We start from the raw sequence: 17,995 nt of genomic DNA on the forward strand, positions 1-17,995 counted from the left end.
CCAAACTCAGTCTCCTTTCCCCCCTCCCTAAATCGAGCCTCCATCCCCTCTGCAAATGCACCTCCTTCCCTTCCTCCCCAGATGCACCCACCTTCCCTTCCTCCCCAGATGCACCCTCCTTCCCTTCCTCCCCAGATGCACCCTCCTTCCCTTCCTCCCCAAATGCAGCCTCCTTCACCTCCTCCCCAAATGCACTGTCCTTTCCCTCCTTCCCCTCCTCCGCAGATGCAGCCTCCGTCCCAGATGCAGCCTCTTCCCTCATCAAACCCCCCACAGAGGAGCCAGACACAGGCTTTCGCTTTCTTTATTCACCCACGACTGCATGTTTCTGTGTGACTGTCCTGTGGCAGCTGGGGATGGGGCGGCCCCCTGCAGCCTGCGGGAGGGTGTCCCTATCATGAGCACGCTGCCTGGGTTTCAGGGACCCACTCTGGTGGCCAGCATGGCATCCAGGATACCCCCCAAGTGTGCCACCTGCACCTGGCAGAAGCCGTGTTGCTCTAGCAAGCGCTGGTACTCGCCCGGGCTCCGCTCCCTGCCCCCCATCTGCACCAGCATGTTCAGCGACTGCAGCAGGGCGACCCGGGCCTCCCTCTTCTCTTCGTCCAGCAGTGTCTCCACCAGCAGCAGGCCGGCCCCTGAGGGGAGAGCAGAGAGCTGGAGTCTTGGCCAGCCAGGCAGGGATCCTTCAGGGGCCAGCAGGGCACACAGCGGGCAACTGGAGCTCAGAACAGTGAACAGAGGCTGCCGAGAAGCCCTGCCCAGGAGACCCACGCAAGTAGGGGAGGGGAGAGAGATGGAGACTCCATGCAGGGCGGAGAGACAGGGAGAAGATTAGATTGAGAGATGGCTGGCTGGCTGGCTGGCTGCATGGCCCGGGCCTGTTCCCGTTCTCCTGGATGGATGGATGAACAGATGGTAGAAAGATGCATGGATGATGGATGGCAGATGGATGGATGGATGCATGCATGGACGAGAAGGATGGATGGATAAATGGGACATGATGGGTGGGTAGGTTGACAGATGGATGGATGGATACATGGATGCAAGGATGAGAAGGATGGATGGATGAATAGATGCTGGGTGTGCATAGGCAGATGGATGGATGGATAGATGGATGCATGGAAGAAGAAGGATGGATGGATGGATGAATAGATAATGCACACGGAGATAAATGGATGGATACATGGAGGCATGGATGAGAAGGATGGATGAGTGAATACATGGTGAGTGATGGACAGGTGGATGGATGGATGGATGGATGGATGAGGACAGATGGGTGAGTGAACAGATGGCAGATAATATATAGGTAGATGGATGGATGGATAGATGGGTGCATGGGTGAGAAGGATGGATGGGTGAATAGATGTTAGATGATGGGTAGATGGATGGATGAGACAGATGGACGGATGGATACATGGATGCAAGGATGAGAAGGATGGATGGATGAATAGATGCTGGGTGTGCATAGGCAGATGGATGGGTAGTTAGATGGATGTATGGGTGAGAAGGATGGATGGGTAAATAGATGGTAGATAATGGATGGGTAGATGGATGGATGGATGGGTAGGTGGATGGATGGATGCATGGGTGAGAAGGATGGATGGGTGAACAGATGGTAGATTATGGATGGGTAGATGGGTGAGAAGGATGGATGGGTGAATAGATGGTAGATGATGGATAGGTAGATGGATGGATGAATGCATTGGGTGAGAAGGATGGGTTGATGGGTGGATGGATGGGTGAAATGGATGGATGGGTGAATAGATGATGGATGGGTAGATGGATGGATGATGGGTGGATGGATGGATGGATGGGTAGGTGGGTGGATGGATGGATGCATGGGTGAGAAGGATGGATGGGTGAATAGATGGTAGATGGTGGATGGGTAGGTGGATGGATGGATGCATGGGTGAGAAGGATGGATGGGTGAATAGATGGTAGGTGATGGATGGGTAGATGGATGGATGGATGGATGCATGGGTGAGAAGGATGGATGGGTGAATAGATGGTAGATGGTGGATGGGTAGGTGGATGGATGGATGCATGGGTGAGAAGGATGGATGGGTGAATAGATGGTAGATGATGGATGGGTAGGTGGATGGATGGATGCATGGGTGAGAAGGATGGATGGGTGAATAGATGGTAGATGATGGGTAGATGGATGGATGGATGCATGGGTGAGAAGGATGGATGGGTGAATGGATGGTAGATGATGGGTAGATGGATGGATGGATGCATGGGTGAGAAAGATGGATGAGTGTATAGATGATAGATGATGGATGGATGATGGGTGGATGGATGGATGAGATAGATAGATGGATGGGTAGGTAGATGGATGGATGGATGGATGCATGGGTGAGAAGGATGAATGGGTGAATAGATGGTAGGTGATGGATGGGTAGGTGGATGGATGGATGCATGTGTGAGAAGGATGTATGGGTGAATAGATGGTAGATGGTGGATGGGTAGATGGATGGATGGATGCATGGGTGAGAAGGATGGATGGGTGAGAAGGATGGATGGGTGAATAGATGGTAGATGGTGGATGGGTAGGTGGATGGATGGATGCATGGGTGAGAAGGATGGATAGTGAATAGATGGTAGGTGATGGATGGATGGATGGACGGATGGATAGATAATAAATGATGGACAGAAGACAGATAGGTGACAGATGATTGTTACAAGCCCAGACACAGTGGCTCACGCCTGCCATGCTAGCATTTTGGGAGGGTAAGGCGGGGGGATGGTTTGAGCCCAGGAGTTTGAAACCAACCTGAGCAACACAGTGAGAGAGACCCTGTCTCTATTGTATTTTTTTAAAGGAGGATGACAGATGATAGATGTATAAAGAGAGACACAGACGGGGTGGGGAGAGGGAGGAAGAGACAGAGAGACATAAGGCAGGAGCAGAGAAGGAGGAAAGAGGAGAAACAGAAAGATATTGATGATAGATGAGACACATAAAAAGACAGAGGAGAGAGAGGAAGAGGAAGAAAGACAGAAAGACAGGGTGCAGTGGGTCACATCTTTAACCCCGGCGCTTTGGGAGGCTGAGGCGGGAGGATCGCTTGAGCCCAGGAGTTTGAGAGCAGCCTGGGCAACATAGCAAGACCCCATCTCTACAAAAAAACAAAACATTTTTAAACTATCAGGGCATGGTGACATGTATGTGAACTCTCAGCTACTCGGGAGGCCGAGGTGGGAGGATTGCTTGAACTCCGGAGGTCAAGGCTGCAGTGACTTATGATGACAGATGGTCCTCCAGCCTGAGTGACAGAGTGAGACTCCAATCACCATAAAAAAAAATTTTTTTTTTTTTTTTGAGACAGAGTCTCGCTGTGTCGCCCAGGCTGGTGTACAGTGGCGAGATCTCAGCTCACTGCGACCTCTGCTTCCGGGTTCAAGCCATTCTCCTGCCTCAGTCTCCATGGTATTACAGGCGGCCACCACCACACCCAGCTACTTTTTTATATTTTTAGTGAAGATGGGGTTTTACCGTGTTAGCTAGGATGGTGTCGATTTCCTGACCTGTAGGCGTGAGCCACTGCGCCCAGCCACAGAAAACCTTTTTTTTGAGACCAAGTCTTGCTCTTGTCATCCTGGCTGGGGTGCAGTGGTGCGACCTCGGCTCACTGCAACCTCCATCTCCCGGGTTCAAATGATTCTCCTGCCTCAGCCTCTGGAGTAGCTGGGACTACAGGCGCCCAACACCATGTACAACTACTTTTTTTTTTTTTTTTTTTTTTTTGTATTTTTAGTAGAGACAGGATTTCACCATGTTGGCCAGGCTGGTCTCAAACTCCTGACCACAGGTGACTTACCCCACTTTGTCCTCCCAAAGTGCTGGGATTACTGGTGTGAACCACCATGCCCAGCCACAAAAAAAAAGTTTTAAAAAATTGGCTGGGCATGGTGACGCATGTGTGTAGTTAGTCCCAGCTACTCGGGAGGCTAAGATGGGGGGATGGCTTCAGCCCCGAGGGCAAGGCTGCCGTGAGCTGTGACTGTGCCACTGCATACCAGCCTGGGTCTCCGAGTAAGAACTTGTCACAAAAAAATACGTGAGTAGGTAGATATGGCTGGGCGCAGTGGCTCATGCCTGTAATCCAAGCACTTTAGGAGGCTGAGGTGGCTGGATCACCCAAGGTCGGGAGTTTGAGACCAGCCTGACCAACATAGTGAAAATCTCTCTATTAGAAAAATAAAAAATTGCAAGTATTAGCCGGGTGTGGCAGCTCACGCCTGTAATCCCAGCCCTTTGGGAAGCTGAGGCAGGCAGATCACGGGGTCAGCAGTTTGAGATCAGCCTGGCTAACACGGTGAAACCTTTATACTAAAAACACAAAAAATTAGTTGGGTGTGATGGTACATGTGTGTCGTCCCAGCCATTCAGGAGGCTGAGGCAGGAGATTTGCTGGAACCCAGGAGGCAGAGGCTGCAGTGAGTCGAGATCGCACCACTGCCCTCCAGCCTGGATGACAAGAGCAAGACTCCATCTCAAGAAGAACAGAGAGAGAAATGGATACGCACACACACAGAGAGAGAGAGAGGGAGAGAGAAATGAGTGGAGGCCCCTTGAGCAGCTGAGCCTGTGGGGAGTCCCGTTTCAACCCACAGGAAGTGAGGCTCCTGGCCCTGGCTCTGTTAAGCTCATCAAGCGTTTTCTCTGCAAATATTCGAGGAATTTTCACTGCGGCTGCAACGTTCAACTCTTGAGTCCGGGAACAGAGCCTGAGCACCTGCGAGACTGCCTCAGGGCCAGCTCCTGTCACTGGAAATCTGGTGCGTGGCCCTTGCTGGACCCCTGGAGCTTGGGGTTCCTGCAGCCCCACCTGCTCCAGGAGCAGCCTGGGTACTCGGGGAGACACGTGGTGTGAAGACTTTGAGCTGAGATGCTGTGTGCTGTGTGTGTGCACGGGCACGGGTGCCTGTGTAGAAACACATACATTAGTCACAGCTGACCCTTGAGTAACATGGATTTAAACCGCAGGGTCCACGGCTGTGTGCATTTTCCTACGTCTCGGCCACCCCTGACATGGCAGGAGCTACTCATGCTTCCTCCTCCTCTGCAGCCTCCTCAAAGATAAAGATGTTTGAGGCCGGGATCGGTGGCTCACAGCACTTAGGGAGGCTGAGGTGGGCAGATCACGAGGTCAGGAGTTCGAGACCAGCCTGGCCAACATGCTGAAACCCCGTCTCTACTAAAAATAGAAAAATTGCCTGGATGTGGTGGTGCGTGCCTGAAATCCCAGCTACTCGGGAGGCTGAGGCTGGAGAACCGGTGAACCTAGGAGGCGGCGGGTGCGGTGAGCCGAGATGGCGCCACTGTATTCCAGCCTCGGAGACAAAGCGAGACTCCACCTCAAAAATAAATAAATAAAAGATGACCCACTTGAATACTAAATAAACTTTACTATTTGAATGAACACTAAATACACTTTCTCTTCCTTAGGATTTTTATTTTTTTGGATTCGGAGTCTCACTGTGTTGCCCAGGCTGGGCAGTCTTCATCTCGGCCTCCCGGGTTCAGCTCCTCCTGCCTCAGCCTCCCGAGTAACTGGGAATAGAGGCGCTTGCCATCACGCCTGGCTAATTTTTTTTAGCAGAGATGGCATTTTGCCACGTCGGCCAGGCTGGTGTTGAACTCCTGACCTCGGCTGATGTACCCAGCTTGACCTCCCAAAGGGATGTGAGTCTGCGCCTGGCTGGCTGAGATGAACATTTCACTCAGCAGACTTTGGGGTGTTTTTATTGAGACAGACGCTCACTCCTTCGCCGAGGCTGCATTGTATGGGCCGGGTCACAGGTCTCTGCAGCCTCAAACTCCCGGGCTGAAGCCATTCTCCCACCGTGGCCCCCTGCCTGTGGGGATGAGAGGTGTCTATTGGCCTACTTTACTTTTAAACTTTTTTAATTTTCAATTTTTGAGATGGTGTTTCGCTCTTGTCGCCCAAGCTGGAGTGCAGTGGCGCGATCTCTGCCTCCTGGGTTCAAGCGATTCTCCTGCCTCAGCCTCCTGACTGTCTATGTGTGTGTATCTGTGTCTGTGTCTCTGTGTATATGTGTATGTGTGTGTGTGTGTGCGTGCGTATGTGTGTGTGCCTGTATATGTGTATGTGTGTGTCTGTGTATATGTGTATGTGTATGTGTGTGTCTGTGTATATGTGTCTCTGTGTGTGTGTACATCTGTGTGTCTGTATGTGTATGTGTATCCCTCTTGTTGCCCAGGCTGGAGTGCAATGGCGTCATCTCGGCTCACCGCAGCCTCTGCCTCCTGGGTTCAAGCGATTCTCCTGCCTCAGCCTCCTGACTGTGTGTATCTGTGTCTGTGTCTATGTGTGTGTGTATGTGTATATGTGTATGTGTGTGTATGTATATGTGTATATGTGTCTCCGTGTGTGTCTGTGTGTGTGTATATCTGTGTGTCTGTATGTGTATGTGTATCCCTCTTATTGCCCAGGCTGGAGTGCAATGGCACGATCTCAGCTCACCGCAGCCTCTGCCTCCTGGGTGCAAGCGATTCTCCTGCCTCTGCCTCCTGAGTAGCTGGGATTACAGGCACCCACCCGCACGTCTGGCTAATTTTGTATTTTTAGTAGAGACGGGGTTTCACCATGTTGGCCATGTTGGTCTCGAACTCCTAACCTCAGGTGATCCTCCTGCCTTGGCCTCCCAAAGTGCTGGGACTACAGGCGTGAGCCACCGTGTCCGGCCACCTGTGGAAACTTGAGCCAAAAACACAACGTGCGAACGAAAACATGAACCTGACGAGCATTGCTCACCTGGCTTGCAGCTCTGGGCGACCCTGCTGAGTATCTCGTGAACTCTGTCATCCGGCCAGTCATGGATGATCTGGCATAGGATGTACAGGTCTGCGGGGGGGAGGCGGTCCCGGAAAAAGTCACCTGGTTTAAAGGCAAAAGGTGACGCGTCCGTCAGGTATGGGAGAAGTGGTCCTCCATTTTTTTTTTAGACAGAGTTTTACTCTGTCGCAGAGGCTGGAGTGCAGGCCACAATCTCAGCTCACTGCAACCTCTGCCTCCCAGGTTCAAGTGATTCTCCTGCCTCAGCCTCCCGAGTAGCTGTGATTACAGCCGTGCAGCAGCACGCCCGGCTAACGTTTTTATTTTTAGTAGAGACAGGGTTTCACCACGTTGACCAGGCTGGTCTTGAACTCCGGACCTCGTGATCCACCCGCCTTGGCCTCACAAAGTGCTGAGATGACAGGTGTGACCCACGAAGCCATCCTGCCATGACAGATGCTGGGACGGCCACCCACGTCCTAGATCAGGCAGGGAGAAGAGACGGGCGTGAGTGGGAATGGGTGTGCCCGAGGTATATCCCCGTGGGGACTTGAACGCAGCACCGTGAAGAGCTGGTTAGTGATGTCCCACCCGTGTGATTTGATTCCGGCAGGGAAAGGATCAGCCGCGGTGGCTCACCCCTGTAACCTCGGCACTTTGGGAGCCTGAGGTGGGTGGACATTCTGAGGTCGGGTGTTCCAGACCAGCCTGGGCAACATGGCGAAACCCCACATCTAATCGCTACTAAAAATACAAGTTAGCCGGGCGTGCTGGCGGGTACCTGTAATTCTAGCTGCTTGGGCAGCTGAGGCCGAACAGTCGCTCGAACCTGGGAGGGGGAGGTTGAAGGGAGCCGAGATTGCACCACTGCCCTCCAGCCTGGCTGACCAAAAAAAAAATTTTAAAAAAAGGCAGGAAATTCAGGGGTGTGACCCGGGCAAGGCAAGCAGAGTCAGCAGGAAGCGGAGTCTCCATCTGCCAGGGGGGAGTCAGGTCTTCGCTGGCCAATTCCCCTATTCAGGCGCCCGGGGAGAGTTGGGTGCAGGGGGTGTACGTAGCTACACACCGCTCGGTAATTGTGGAAATAAGATGGTCTGCTGTAGGGCAGTGAACGGTCTCCCCTTAAAACATACATTCAAGGCTGGGCGCGGTGGTTCACGCCTGTAATCCTGGCACTTTGGGCGGCCGAGGCGGGTGGATCACATATGCTCAGGGGTTCAACATCAGCCTGGCCTATGTGGTGAAACCCCGTCTCTACTAAAAAAGCAAAACTTTGCTGGGTGTGGCGGCGTGTGCTGTCGTCCCAGGTACTCGGGAGGCTGAGGCAGGAGGATCACGTGCACCAGGAAGTGGAGGTTGCCCTGAGCTGAGACAGTGGCACCGCACTCCGGCCTGGGCGACTGAGGGAGACACCGTCTCAAACTCAAAAAGGAAACAAAACAAAATAGCTGGGTGCAGTGGTTGATGCCTGTCATCCCCGTACATTCAAAGGCTGAGCTGAGCGGATCACCTGAGGTCAGGAGTTCAAGACCAGCCTGGCCAACATGGTGAAACCCCGACTATCTACTAAAAATACAAAAATCCCATCTATCTACTAAAAATACAAAAATTACCCGGGCGTGGTGTGGGCGCCTGTAATCTCAGCTACTCGGGAGGCTGAGGCAGGAGAATCGCTCAAACCCGGGAGGTGGAGGCTGCAGTGAGCTGAGATCACACCACTCTACTTAAGCATGGCTGACAGAGCAAGACTCAAAAAGTAAAATAAACTTTAGCATTTCTGTTTCTCCTGCAGACGAGCTGTAGGGCGACTGTGGCGTGTGTGTGTACGTTTTGAGATGGAGTCTCTCTGTGTCACCGGGCTGCAGTGGCTCGATTATCGGCTCACTGCAACCTCCACCGCCCGGGTTCAAGCGATTCTCCTGCATCAGCCTGCTGAGTAGCTGGGATTACAGGCACCTGCCACCACATCTGGCTAATTTTTGTATTTTTAGTAGAGACGGGGTTTCACCGTCTTGGCCAGGCAGGTCCCAAACTCCCCACCTCAGGTGATCATCCTGCATCAGCCTCCCAAAGTGCTGGGATTAGTGATGTGAGCCACGGTGCCCAGCCAATTGTGTTTCTTTAAAAACTAGAAAGATACCCAGAAACCTTGGGGGGAAGAGGGTCATGGAGGTGCACAGGGCCTCTGCCCGCAGGCCTGGCCGACGTCGGATGCTGCTGAGTTACGGCTCGGGAGGCATCTCCTCTCAATCCGTGCAGGCACCTGCAGCTGCCACTTCTCTCAGTCTAACCTGGGGCCGCCCTGTTGCAGCTCCTGCGTGTTCTCCTTCTGTGGCCTCGGTGCCATGGACACCCGTGGTCACAGAGTTCAGCTGTTCCCCATCTCCACTCCCCACTGACTACCTGCACCCAGGACAGCTTCACTCAGCCGCCCACCTGGTGGTTCTTTTGTATTTATTATTATTTTCTTCTTTATTTGAGATGGAGTTTTGCTCTTGTTGCCCAGGCTGGAGTGCACTGGTCTGATCTCGGCTGACTGCGACCTCCGCCTCCCTCCTAGGTTCAAGTGATTCTTGGCCTCAGCCTCCTGAGTAGCTGGGATTTCAGGCACCAGCCGCTAAGCCTGGCTGATTTCTTTCTTTCTTTTTTTTTTTTTTTTGAGATGGGGTTTTGTTCGTTACCCAGGCTGGAGTGCAATGGCGCGATCTCCGCTCACCGCAACCTCCGCCTCCTGGGTTCAGGCAATTCTCCTGCCTCAGCCTCCCGAGTAGCTGGGATTACAGGCACGTGCCACCATGTCCAGCTAATTTTTGTATTTTTAGTAGAGATGGAGTTTCACCATGTTGACTAGGACGGTCTCGATCTCTTGACCTTGTGATCCTCCTGCCTCAGTCTCCCAAAGTGCTGGGATTACAGGTGTGAGCCACTGCACCTGGCCAAGATTACTTTTTTTTTTTTTTTGAGACAGAGTTTCGCTCTTGTCACCCAGGCTGGAGTGCAATGGCGCAATCTCGGCTCACCACAACCTCTGCCTCCTAGGTTCAGGCAATTCTCCTGCCTCAGCCTCCTGAGTAGCTGGGAGTACAGTCAGGTGCCACTGTGCCCAGCTAATTTTTTGTATTTTTAGTAGAGATGGGGTTTAACCTTGTTGACCAGGATGGTCTCGATCTCTAGACCTCCTGGTCCACCCTCCTCAGCCTCCCAAAGTGCTGGGATGACAGGCATGAGCCACCGCGCCCGGCGCATTTACCATTACTATTATTGTTTTATTTATTTATTTTTTCCGAGGTGGAGTTTCGCTCATTGCCCAGGCTGGAGTGCAGTGCGCACTCTCAGATCACTGTGACCTCCGCCTCCCTCGTGGGTTCCAATGATTCTTCTGTTTCAGTCTCCCAAATAGCTGGGATTACCGGTGCCCGCCACCACACCTGGCTAAGTTTTTTGTATTTTTTTTTAAGACGGGGTTTCACCATGTTGGGCAGGCTGGTCTCGAACACCCGACCTCAGGTGATCTGCCCACCTTGGCCTCCAAAGTGCTGGGATTACAGGCGTCAGCCACCGTGCCCGGCCGAGTTTTTTTATTTTTACTAGAGATGGGTTTCTCCATGTTGGTAGGGTTGGATTCAATCTCTCCACCTCAGGTGATCCACCCACCTCGGCCTCCCAAAGTGCTGGGATTACAGGCGTAAGCCACCGCGCCTGGCCACGTCTACCTGGTTAGAGATGCCCTCGTGTCTCTGTGTACCCACACACACACACACACACACACACACACAGGCATACCCACGGACGCAGACACACGGGCATCGCACATATAGCCACACAGATGCACCGACGCACATACAGTCACAGACACACATGCATCACATGCCACAAACAGGCACCCACAGACATGCACGGACACGCAGAGATGTACCCACACACAGGTACACACACACACGCAGCAGTCACATACACACAGACACCCACAGCCACACACCATGCACACAGAGGGAGACACACAGACATGCACATATACACCCACAGAGACACACACACACACACACACCCCCTCAGATACATACACAACCACACACCACACAGAACACACACACACACACACACACACACACACACACAGACGGTCTCAAGCACAGACACACATGGAAGAACATAACACACACATGCACACACAAACACCCACACGGACATACACAAACAGAAACCCACACAGACACACACGCAACAATCACATACGCACACCCACAGCCACACACCATTCACACAGAGGCAGACACACAGACATGCACATATACACCCGCAGAGACACACACACACATACACATACACACACATCCTCAGATACATACACAACCACACACCACACAGAACTGTGCACACACACACAGAGACGGTCCCATGCACAGACACGCATGGAAGAACATACCAGACACACATGCACACACAAACACCCACACGGACATACACAAACACAGAAACCCACACAGACAGACAGGCACACACACACCCACAGCAGTCACATATGCAGACACCCACGACACACACACACACACACACACACACACCCGCAGAGACACATGCACCTACACACACCCTCACAGACACATACACAACCACCACACACCACAGAGACATGCCATGCACAGACACATGTGCAGACGCAGACACAGAGAGTCTCACGCACAGACACACAAGGTCACACCACACAGAGACACACATACACCACACACAAGGACATAGCACACAGAGACACACAAGCACAGTCAGCTATGCACACAGACACCCAGAGACACACACTGTGGAAAAGCACACACAGAAACATGCATGCACGCACGCCGCCCCACGTGCTCTCTGGAAGGCGGTGAGGCAGCAGGGCAAAAGCGAGGAAGCCTCACCGGCAGCGAATCGGACCTGACCCGCCTGCGGCCCGGCAGGTTGGAAGTGTGCGGCCAGCTCGATGGTTTCGGGGAGGTCGAACACGGTCACCTGCAGATGCGGGTTCTCCCGGATCAGCTCTTGGGCCAGCGCGCCCATGCAGCCTGCGGGGAAGCAAATGCCTGCTGTGCGGCCGGGTCGTCCTGGCGCCGACGGAACCCTGACCACCCTCCAAAGCTCAACCGAGTAGAATTAACGTTCACGCGATGGCCAGTGCCACAGCAGCCATTCTGGGCCACGTGTGGGGACACAGACTTGGAGGGAAATCCTTCCAGCCCGGGGTGGGGGTCTGTACTCCTCCCTTCTCCTTCCTGCTAAGGGGATGCAGACACCATGGCCGGGGACGGTGGCTCACGCCTGTCATCCCAGCACTTTGGGAGGCCGAGGCAGGTGGATCACCAGGTCAAGACATCGAGACCAGCCTGCCCAAAAATTAGCCAGTTGTGGTGGCAGGTGCCTGTAATCCCAGCTACTCGGGAGGCTCATGCAGGAGAATCGCTTGAACCCGGGAGGTGGAGGTTGCAGTGAGCTGAGATCAGACCATCCCACTCCAGCTTGGGCAACAGAGCAAGACTCAACCTCCGCCTCCTGGGTTCAGGCCATTCTCCTGCCTCAGCCTCCTGAGTTGCTGAGACTGTAGGCGCACGCCACCATGCCCAGCTAATTTTTGTATTTTTAGTAGAGACAGGGTTTCTCCATGTTGACCAGGCTGGTCTTAGCTGCCCCAGGTTTCATGGTGGTACCCACCCCGGTCACAGAGGAACCCAAGTCAGTCCTGGTCAGGGCTGCGCTCACCACTCCTACCCTGGATGTGCCTTGTCCCCCCCCGGGCAAGGAAGCCCTGCCCAGCCTGATCCTGAGCCCGGCTCCCAGGGGACAGCCCTCCACCCTGGCTCCCGAAATCCCTCGGGGCCTCCCCGGCTCTCCCCTCAGCAGGCGGCAGTGACAGGGTCAGGGCATCCTCCTCGAGGCCCAGGCTGGCTGCTCACTCCGGCTCGGGGCGCCGTCTGCGCCTCTCGGCTTCTCCACCGCTGGCTTCTGTCTGTGTCACTCTGTCTCCCTTCATCTCTGTTCTCCTTCTATCTCACCATCTCCTTCTGTCTCTTTCTGCCTCTATCTCTGTCCCTCCAAGCCTCCTTGTCTGTCTCCCTGTCTCCCTCTGTGTCTCTGTCTCGCTGTCTCTGTTCTCTATCGCACCATCTCCTTCTGTCTCTTCCTGCCTTTCTGTCCCTCCAAGCCTCCATGTCTCTGTCTCCCTCTGTGAGACTGTGTGTCCCTCTGTGCGTCTCTGTCTCCCTCTCTGTTCTCTTTCTATCACTCCATCTCCTTCTGTCTCTCTCTCTGCCTCTATCTCTGTCCCTCCAAGCCTCCCTGTCTCTGCCTCCCAGTCTCAGTCTCTCTGTGTTCTTCACAGAGACACAGAAACAGAGAGACAAGAGTATCTCCAGCCTGTGTGGAGATGAATGGAATCTCGGCTCACTGCAGCCTCCGCCTCCTGGGTTCAAACGATTCTCCCACCTCAGCCTCCCGAGTAGGTGGAATCACAAGCCCGCCACCACGCCCGGCTAATTTTGCGCATTTTTGGTAGAGATGGGGTTTCACCATGTTGGCCAGGCTGGTCTCAAACTCCTGACCTCAGGTAATCATCACACCTTGGCCTCCCAAGCTGGCTGGGATGACCGGCTCATGCCACCAAGTCCTCATCTTTCATTGTTTTTATAGAGATGGGGTCTCACTGTGTTGGCCAGGCTGGTCTCAAACTCCTGGGCTGAAACCATCCTCCCAACTTCGTCTCAAAAAGTGCAGGGATTCCAGGTGTGAGTTCCGACGTACGGCCTCCAAACCCCTTTCTGGGAGGAAATTCTGGTTTCTTATTTTTTTTTTTCAGATGAAGTTTTGCTGTTGTGTCCCAGACTGAAGTACAATGTCGCGATCTCAGCTTACTACGACCTCCGCCTCCCGGGTTCAAGCGATTCTCCTGCCTCCGCCTCCTGAGTCGCTGGAATTACAGGCGCCCACCACCACGCCCGGCTGATTTTTTGTATTTTTATCAGACGGTTTCACTATGTTGGTCAGGCTGGTCTTGAACTCCCGACCTCGTGATCCACACACCTCGGCCCCTCCCCAAGTGCTGGGACGACAGGCGTGAGCAGCCGCGCCCGGCCACTGGCAGTTCTGTCTGCAGCTGCTACGGGGTAACAGTGGACGATAGTTACGGTGGACCTGTTCCAGAGGTGACTGAAGACACAGCCACAGCACCAAGGCTTTGGGATGTGCCAGCCTGGAGACCGACTGATCCAGGCGCCCACGCTGCCCTGTGCGCCAACGTGCCTTAGCAGGACGCACGCCAGGCGGAAAGGCTCCGCGGCGGCTCCCCCTACCTGGAACACATCTTCCGCCTTCTTCCCCTGCACCCGGTGGTGCTGGTTTCTTCCCTCTCGGATGGTGAATTACAGGTGCGTAAAGAGGTTCCAGGTGACCTCACTGCTGTACATGATGAAGCCATGAAGAGACCAGTCACCGTCCGACGTCAGGTAGAGGTTTGCCGCCTCTGTGTTACTGTAACCTGAAGAAACAGGATGCTCATGTGACCTCAGAACAAGGAAACCCAAGGAGGCCGGCTGCGGTGGCTCATGCGGTCACCCAGCACTTCGGGAGGCCGAGGCGGGCGCATCACGAGGTCGGGAGTTCGAGACCAGCCTGACCAATATGGAGAAACCTCATGTCCACTAAAAGTAACAAAAATTAGCCAGGCGTGGTGGTGGGCACCTGACATACCAGCTACTCAGGAGGCTGAGGCAGGAGAATCACTTGAACCCGGGAGGTAGAGGTTGCAGAGAGTGGAGGTCCTGCCACTGCACTCCAGGCTGGGTGACAGACCAAGACTCTATCTAAAGAGGCCAGGCGCGGTGGCTCATGCCTGTCAACCCAGCACACTGGGAGGTCGACATGGGCAGATCACGAGGTCGGGAGTTCGAGACCAGCCTGACCAACATGGGGAAACCCTGTCTCTACTAAAAATAGAGGCTTGGTGGTGGGCGCCTGTAATCCCAGCTACTCGGGAAGCTGAGGCAGGAGAATCACTTGAACCCGGGAGGGGGAGGTTGCAGTGAGCCTAGATCGTGCCACTGCACTCCAGCCTGGGGGACAGAGCCAGACTCCATTTAAAAAAAAGAAAGAGGCCAGGCATGGTGGCTCATACCTGCAGTCCCAGCACTTTTGGAGGCCGACGTGGGTGGAACATGAGGTCAGGAGTTTGACAGCAGCCTGGCCAAGATGTTTTCCCATCTCTACTAAAAATAACAAAAATTAGGCAGCTGGGGCGGCGCACACCTGTAGCCCCAGCTACTTGGGAGGCTGAGGCAGGAGAATTGCTTGGATGCAGGAGGTGAAGGTTGCAGTGAGCCGAGGTTGTCCCAGTGCACTCCAGCCTGGGCGACAGAGTGAGACTCCATCTAAACAATAAATAAATAAATCTTCTAGGTTACATCCTAGGGGTTCTGTTGCCCTGGAGAGCCCCGAGTGATACAGGGAAGTTCTTCCTTCCACCCACTTCATGCCCAGGTCAGCTGTCCGCAGACGCAGCCCGCAAGCTCCCTGCCAGGACGCCCCCTCCCACAGAACGAGAGGCTGGAAGGCGGAGGACCTGTCAGTGGACACCCATACGTGTAAACAGATGGCCTGGCACCTCTCTGGTTCTGCTGTGTCAGAAGCGGCCCTGGGTTCAAGTTGGTCATGAAAGGTGACCGTTCCTGACACCTACTGTGGAGCAGGCAGCCCGTGCAGACGACAGCTGCTCCTAGACGTCAAGTGCACAAAGCCTTTCTCCATATTCATCATGATTTCCTTCCCTCCTTCCTTTCTTCCCTCCCTCCCTTCCTTCTCTCCTTCCCTCCTTCCCTCCCTCCCTTCCTCCCTTCACTCTCTCTTTTCTGACAGTGTTTCGCTCTTGTTGCCCAGGCTGGAGTGCAGTGGCACGATCTCGGCTCACTGCAACCTTCCCCTCCTGCATTCAGGTGATTCTCCTGCCTCAGCCTCCCAAGCACCTGGGACTACAGGCACGCGCCACCACACCTGGCTAATTTCATATTTTTAGTAGAGATGGAGTTTCACCGCGTTGCTCAGGCTGGTCTCAATCTCCTGATCTCAGGTGATCCACAGACCTTGGCCTCTCAAAGTGCTGGGATTACAGGCATGAGCCACCATGATTTTTAGTACAGGAGAACGGCACTGAACTCTTCTAGCTGGGAAGACGTTCTGCCTCCTATGCTCTGAACTCTTAACGATATAGTCACGTGTCTCTGCGGCAAGGACGCAGCCTCTGGGGCCTCGACTTGAGCATGCTTTGTGTCCTAATCTGCTCAGGCGTCGTCTGTCCTCCTGCCCTTCCCAAGCTACTCAAGGACTTGGCCATGTGCTCTGTTCTACCATCGTGCTGAAGAGTTCTGTTTGAGTCACAAAACACATCATCCATCCACCCATCCATCCACTTATCCATCCATTCCCCACCCATGCACCCACCCAACCATCTGTTCACCCACCCTCCCGATCACCCACCTACTCACTCATCCATCCACTCACCCACCCATCCAGCCAGCCATCTACCCACTCACCCACTCATCCATACATTTCACCACCCAACTACCCATCCACTGACCCACTGATACATGTATTCATCCACCCTCTCATCCGTCCGTCCATCCGTCCGTCCATCCATCCATCCATCCATCTGTTCATCCACCCTCCCAATCAGCCACCGGGTCATTCACTCATTCATCCACTCACCCACCCATACATCCACCCATACACTTACTCTTCCATACATTCCCCCACCTAACTACCCCTCCACCAATCCACTGATACGTGTATTCATCCACCCTCTGATCCATCCATCCATCTATCCATCCATCCATCCATTCACCCACCCTCCCAATCATGCACCTAGTCATTCACTCATCCATCCATTCACCCACCCATCTATCCACCCATCTACATGCCCACTCATCCATCCATCCAACTACCCACCCATTCATCCAACCATCTACCCACTCACCCACTCATCCATACATTCCCCCACCCAACTATCCATCCACCGACCCACTGATACATGTATTCATCCAGCTTCTCATCCATCCATCCATCCATCCATCCATCCATCCATCCATTCACCCACCCTCCCAATCACACAGCTAGTCATTGACTCATCCATCCATTCACATACCCATCCATCCACCCATCTACACGCCCACTCATCCATCCATCCAACCGCCCGCCCATTCATCCATCCATCCACTCACCTAACTCATCCATCTATCCACCCACCCATCCTTCCAACCATCCATCCATCCATCCATTCACCCACCCTCCCAATCACGCACCTAGTCATTCACTCATGCATCCATTCACCCAGCCACCCACCCACCCACCTACATGCCCACTCATCCATCCATCCAACCGCTCACCCATTCATCCATCCATCAACCCACCTAACTCATCCATCCACCCATTCATTGATTCACTGATCCACCCATCCACCCACTCATCCATCCATTCCCTCACCCAACTATCCATCCACTGACCCACTGATACATCTGTTCATCAACCCTACCATCTATCCATCCATCCATCCAATTATGCACCCTCCCACCCATCCACCCATCCATCCACCCATCCAATAATCCACCCATCCATCCTCACATCCACCCCATCCATCATCCACCCAATCACCCACCTACTCATCCATCCACCCAACCACTGATTCACTGATCCATGTATCATCCACCCGTCCACACCCATCCATCCACCCACTTATTCATCCATTCCCTCATGCAACTACCCATCCACCGATCCACTGATACATCCATCCATCCACCCACCCACCCATCCATCCACTCACCCACCCTCCCAATCACCCATCCATCCATCCACGCATCCATGCATTCATTCATCCAATCCCCTCACCCAACAACCCATCCACTGATCTGCTGATACATCTATTCATACACCCTCCCATCCATCCATCCGTCCATCCATCCATCCGTCCAACCCTCCCATCCAACCATCCACCCATCCACCCACTCATCCATCCATTACCTCATGCAACTACCCATCCACCCTCCCATCCATCCACCCACTCATCCATCCATTCCCTCACGCAACTACCCATCCACCGATCTGCTGATACATCTACTCATCCACCCTCCCATCCATCCATCCACCCACCCTCCCAATCACCCATCCATCCATCCACCCAT

At 53.7% G+C, this 17,995-nt stretch overlaps 1 protein-coding gene across 5 annotated transcripts in view; it reads right to left on the reverse strand.

Annotated features, from left to right (window-relative positions):
• Positions 1 to 288: 288 nt before the first annotated feature.
• LOC118150931 (putative bifunctional dTTP/UTP pyrophosphatase/methyltransferase protein) overlaps positions 289 to 17,995 on the reverse strand; it is a 29,525-nt gene continuing 11,818 nt past the window's right edge. For 3 of the 5 annotated variants that reach the window (XM_035289946.3, XM_035289944.3, XM_078364465.1), the window contains 3 exons: positions 11,702 to 11,845; positions 6,786 to 6,908; positions 289 to 638 (listed from right to left, as the gene is read on the reverse strand). In XM_035289946.3, coding sequence (XP_035145837.2) covers positions 418 to 638; positions 6,786 to 6,908; positions 11,702 to 11,845 — 488 coding nt within the window. In that variant the 3' untranslated portion in view covers positions 289 to 417. The other 2 variants (XM_078364464.1, XM_078364463.1) reach the window with 2 other exon arrangements.

Source organism: Callithrix jacchus, chromosome Y, assembly GCF_049354715.1.
Source record: "Callithrix jacchus isolate 240 chromosome Y, calJac240_pri, whole genome shotgun sequence".
Lineage (NCBI taxonomy): Eukaryota > Metazoa > Chordata > Mammalia > Primates > Cebidae > Callithrix > Callithrix jacchus.